The sequence below is a fragment of the Verticillium dahliae genome, genomic scaffold (genome assembly GCF_000150675.1).
Source record: "Verticillium dahliae VdLs.17 supercont1.20 genomic scaffold, whole genome shotgun sequence".
In the NCBI taxonomy this organism is placed as follows: domain Eukaryota; kingdom Fungi; phylum Ascomycota; class Sordariomycetes; order Glomerellales; family Plectosphaerellaceae; genus Verticillium; species Verticillium dahliae.
In genome coordinates this window covers 104,208-108,924 of record NW_009276967.1, presented here as the reverse complement: position 1 = coordinate 108,924, position 4,717 = coordinate 104,208, and the positions used below count along the sequence as shown (strand labels likewise).

Sequence of the window (4,717 nt, the reverse complement as noted above, 5' to 3'; positions counted from 1 at the left end):
GACGGTGTGGGTGGTGGCAGGTAGCACCGCAATCCAAGCGGGTAATAAGGCAGGAGGGGGGGGGGGAGGGCAGGAGCTCGAGAGGCAGGTAGGAGGGGAATCTGCTGTGTAGCTAAGGAACCCCTCCTACCTGAAGGCTCAGATGTGCCCAGCGCCATGTCGAACGGATGCATTGCTAGAAAACAAGAGCCTCCCTCGATGTCGTCGTGGGATCCCAAGGACGGAAAGTTCCCACGTCGCTGTTTCACATGGGCGAGGTGCCCTTGCCAATTCCTACACCGTGGGACGGTCGTCGGCTGCTATGCCCTTCTTTTCACCCGAACACATAGAGGCAGTCGCAAAGAGCCCGTCGACAGCGCCTGCCAATCATGCTCTTTCCCAAGACGACGGATCAGGGGCACCGCTGACAGGCATCCCCCCTCCTCCCCGCGGCCGCTTTCCCCCTTGCCTTTCTGCTCCCACCATCACGCACTAATGCTGCAGACCTGCAAACCACCCTCGTCTGTACCATGTTCAGGTAGTGCCATTCGCGTTCGCATCCCCATGCCATTGACGAGCCACCAGTCTTCTGCATTCATGGCTGGAAATCCTACGGGTGCCTGTTGAGGCACCTCGCCTTTCTCGGCCTCGACGAGCCTCGACGAGCCCCGATAAGAATGAGGGCCAGAACAGCTTGCCCAGCACTGCCTGCAAAGGCGCTGACCGAGGGCGCCGCCACAGCGGGGCCTTTTCACGAGCCCAGAGGCGACATACAGGTATACGGAGCCTAGGTACCTAGGTAGGTACACACCTAGGTATGCATGGTAAGGCACCTAGGTAGGTACGCCGCGACAGAACGCCGAATCTCGTGATCCTTTCGTCGCTAGAGGCTCTTCCCACACGCCTCGCGTCTCGCCTCGCCTCGCCTGTCCTCCCTGCGCTTCGAGCCCAGATTCACTACCCTGCCATCCACATGGAGTCTATGACATGGGGGGTCCCGGGAGGGAGAGCGATGGTGCCTGGCCGGGATCACACTCTGCTAGCTTGACTGCAGAACCTTGCAGCCTTCATTAACGGCCAGCACAGTTGGGGTGCCGCCGTCGCAGCCATGATCCCTTGTGTCCGGCTGTCGGCAAGCATGCACAGCACGTAGACTCGACTGGACTCGAGACGACAACACGATGGCGTTGTTGGCTGCAGAACCCGGCTGGCCATCTGCTAGCACAAGCTCAGATGTAAGGTGCTGTTTGGTGTTGGCTGTATTGACCCGGCGGATGAAGTCCCCCCCCCCTTCTCGGCCATCTCTTCGCGGCTCTATGCTCTATGCTCTTCACGCTATGCTTTCCTCTGCGTCTGGCCCTCTCTCCTTCAGTTGTCGTCTTTGTCTCTGTCTCTTTTCCTTTCTTCTTTCCTGTCCATTTCACTTATTCCTGACCGTGTTGATTGTTCTCTGGAGATCCGTAGAGGCCAGACCTTCACTTCAGACCCTTGAACGAATCGACACCCATCCATGGCCGGGGTGGATCTGACCGAAGATCATGGAGGAGCCCTCGTAGCTACCGCCATCACCTTCCTCGTCCTCAGTTGGGTCTCGGTCATACTGCGCACCTATGTGCGCGCCATCTTGACCAAGGCCTACCAGGCCGACGACTGGCTCATGCTCGTTGCCCAGCTCATCTTCACCGCCTCCTGCGTCTTCATCCTCGCCGGCGTTGACAATGGCCTTGGCATGCACAACAAGGCGCTGGAACAGTCCCGGGAGATCAGGGCCCTGATGGTGAGTTCTGTCGCGTCCCGACAGCTCCATGTTTGTCCACAACAACTAAATCGCACACGCCTTCAAGTATCAAGCCCTCGCTACCGCCACGTATGTCTTGAACATGATGTTCATCAAATTCAGCGTTGGCATCTTTCTCTTACGCCTGACCACCTCAAAGGGATATATCTGGACGATATACATCAGCCTGGCCATCATTATGATCTGGACCCTCGTCATATTCTTCTGGAACATCTTCCAATGCCACCCCGTTCAGGCTCAGTGGGACTACACCATTCAAGACGCGACCTGTGTGACGCCTGATCACATCGTTTCTGCTGCCTACTCCATCTCCGTCATGACCATCTTGAGTGACTGGCTATAGTCAGTCAGCCCGCCATGCGCGCACGCGCGCATCAACCGCCGAGAACCTCGCTAACTATGTCAACAGTGCCCTCATGCCCATACCCATGATTTGGAAGGTGAAAATGACCGCGCCTGCCAAGATATCTGTGATTTTACTCTTAAGTTTGGGTATCTTGTAAGTTGCCCACCCGAGCAACCCAGCACCGAAATGTACCGTACAGCACTCACTCCATCCACAGTGCCAGCGTTGCGACGTTGATTAGGCTCAAATTTCTGGCTGACTTGAACGATCTCGACGACATCCTCTGTAAGACGAATCCTTTCTTCCCTGGCTCATCCATTATTCCGTGACTACTGACCCGGTCTCCTAGTCGCTGGTACCGATGCCATGGTCTGGACTCTTGTCGAACCAGGCGTCGCCATCGTTGCCGCCAGTCTCGTCACGATCCGGCCGCTTCTTCGACTCTTCCGCTTGCACGGCTTCGAATCTACCGGACGTACACCTGGCCCTAGTGGCACAGCGCGGTCTGGCACACAACGATCCGCTGGAAAGATGCCGGCGTACGGCCACGGCGAACTGACCGCCGTCGACATAGAATTGGCCGAAGCGAAGTCCTCAGGGTCGTATGCGACATTGAGCATTCAATCCAACCCTCCGCCGTTACACATGTCACCCCTGAGCATGTCGCCATTTGACCCAGCGGCGCCAGGCGTGTTACTGCGGCCGCCGCCATTTGAGCACCGAAGAAAGAAATCAAAGAGTCTCGAAGTGCATGAAAGCTTGCAAGACGACGGCTCCCAGCCTGCAAGAAGGAACTACATCAACAGCGATGTGTATGTTATCGAGGGCCCTGGCGCTGGGGGCGTCGACAAGTGGACGGGGGATAGACTGCGCTCACCGAGCGTATCCTCGGACGACCTGGATGGGATGGACGCACAGAGTCAGCATAGTGGCCGCGTGGGATTGAGCGGCAGGCGATGATGGATCCGAGAAACAGGAGACCTGCCATTTCGTGGATGTCGATCGCTCGGCTCTGTTTTCCTCTTTCCACTCTTCACGGAGCGACGGGTTTTCTGGTCGCTGGTAACAAAACACATCATCGGAATTTGCATTGACTTGGAAGAGGCACCATGTATCATGTACATAAGTCTGGGATTGATAGATGGCTGGCGAACAGGCGTTCTGAAGAAGAGCCAACGGGGTTCCGACTTGGGACCTACGACACGACTGCGGTTCTTTTTCGAATGGATATTTCTTGGAATCAATCGTGAATAATGACAAAGGGGACTTGTCTTGTCATACTCCACCATGATGCCACAACTGGACGTGACATGTTACCCGAAGCAGTTGCACTTCCGCGGTACCACAAACCAGGCAATGGGATTCTCTCGCCTTCCCGACAGCGAGTGACGATCATGCAATTGGGTGACTTGTGTATACGCATTCTGTTCTTTCTTCGGGCGCCAATGAACCAATGCAGTGGTGTCACCAGTTCAACCATGTTAGACAGCTCTCTGCCTGGCTTTATATGATTTGAACCAGTGGAGTAAAGAGGAAGGGTATATTTCCGCCTCTGGCATTTGCTGCTTCGTATTGAGAAGTACCCTCAGCCAGTAAGCCTCTGTATGATCTGCCACCTGTTTCTAAGGTATAAATTGAACCAACTCCATTTTGCGTGGGCGCACCTGCGTCCCTTTCACCGCCTCGATGTAGTCCGGGCATATGTATATGTCTATGAACGCCAGAGCGAACTGCCTCGTAAACAAGACTCACTCGTCGATCTTGAGGTCCTCAGGGTCCACGACCCACTCCTCTTCATCACTCCACCGTGGCGCCAGGACAAAGCGGCCCATGATCTTGCCCATGCCGTAGGCGTCACCGCCGTGTTCTGCGTTCTTGGCCTTCTCGTCCGCCTCTTCGATGATGACAGCCGTCGTCAGAAAGTTCATGCCAGCGGCCGGACCAAGCTCCAGGGTGCAGCCGCCCCAGTCAAACTCGACCTTGCCCGACTTGCGCACATTCATCTTGCCAATCATGCCGCCCTGCTTGAGGTTCTCAGCCATTTCTGACACGGACACCTTGATTTCGCCCTCAACCTTGGGTTTCTTCTGCTCGTCGCTGCCTGTCAGGTCAATCGAGCCCCCGGCACCCTGCTCCAGCATGACCGTGTCGTCCCCTTCCGACTTGACCACGGACGAACCGGAAATGACGTGCAGCGGAGGCAGGACAGGCGGGAACTGGAACAGATATAGACGACCGTCCCTGTTGTGGGTCAGGCTTCCGTCGTCGGCCGGACCAAGCTCGCTCAGCAACATTCTCATGTCGGCCGTCATCATCTCCGTCTCTGTGTCCAGGGCGGCCTTCTTCTTCGGCTTGCGCTCGGCAGGCCCATCGCCGACGGGGGACACGGACTTGGAGTCAATCTCCATGGGTTCGGCGGCCTGTGACTTGTCGTGCGCATCGAAATCGATGGACACGTCGGCGTCGCCTTCTGCCTTGACGTCGGTGACGCCCCTAGGCGCGGCGTGCCACACGGCATCGTCCTCCTGCGCCGGCTGCGGCTTGTTGGGCCTCGCACTGTCTTTCGCCCTCGACATACAGGCTCTCCTCGTGAA

General features: G+C 56.7%; 2 protein-coding genes across 2 annotated transcripts; one reads left to right on the top strand and one right to left on the bottom strand.

Annotated features, from left to right (window-relative positions):
- Nucleotides 1-1,489: 1,489 nt before the first annotated feature.
- VDAG_08330 (uncharacterized protein) lies at nt 1,490-3,083 on the top strand (the record flags this gene model as incomplete). Its single annotated transcript, XM_009660055.1, has 5 exons — nt 1,490-1,756; nt 1,824-1,846; nt 2,121-2,276; nt 2,341-2,408; nt 2,473-3,083. The coding sequence occupies 5 exons, from the start codon at nt 1,490-1,492 to the stop codon at nt 3,081-3,083; spliced, it is 1,125 nt and encodes a 374-aa protein (XP_009658350.1).
- A 788-nt stretch (nt 3,084-3,871) lies between these two features.
- VDAG_08329 (uncharacterized protein) lies at nt 3,872-4,699 on the bottom strand (the record flags this gene model as incomplete). Its single annotated transcript, XM_009660054.1, has 1 exon — nt 3,872-4,699. The coding sequence occupies one exon, from the start codon at nt 4,697-4,699 to the stop codon at nt 3,872-3,874; it is 828 nt and encodes a 275-aa protein (XP_009658349.1).
- Nucleotides 4,700-4,717: the final 18 nt, after the last annotated feature.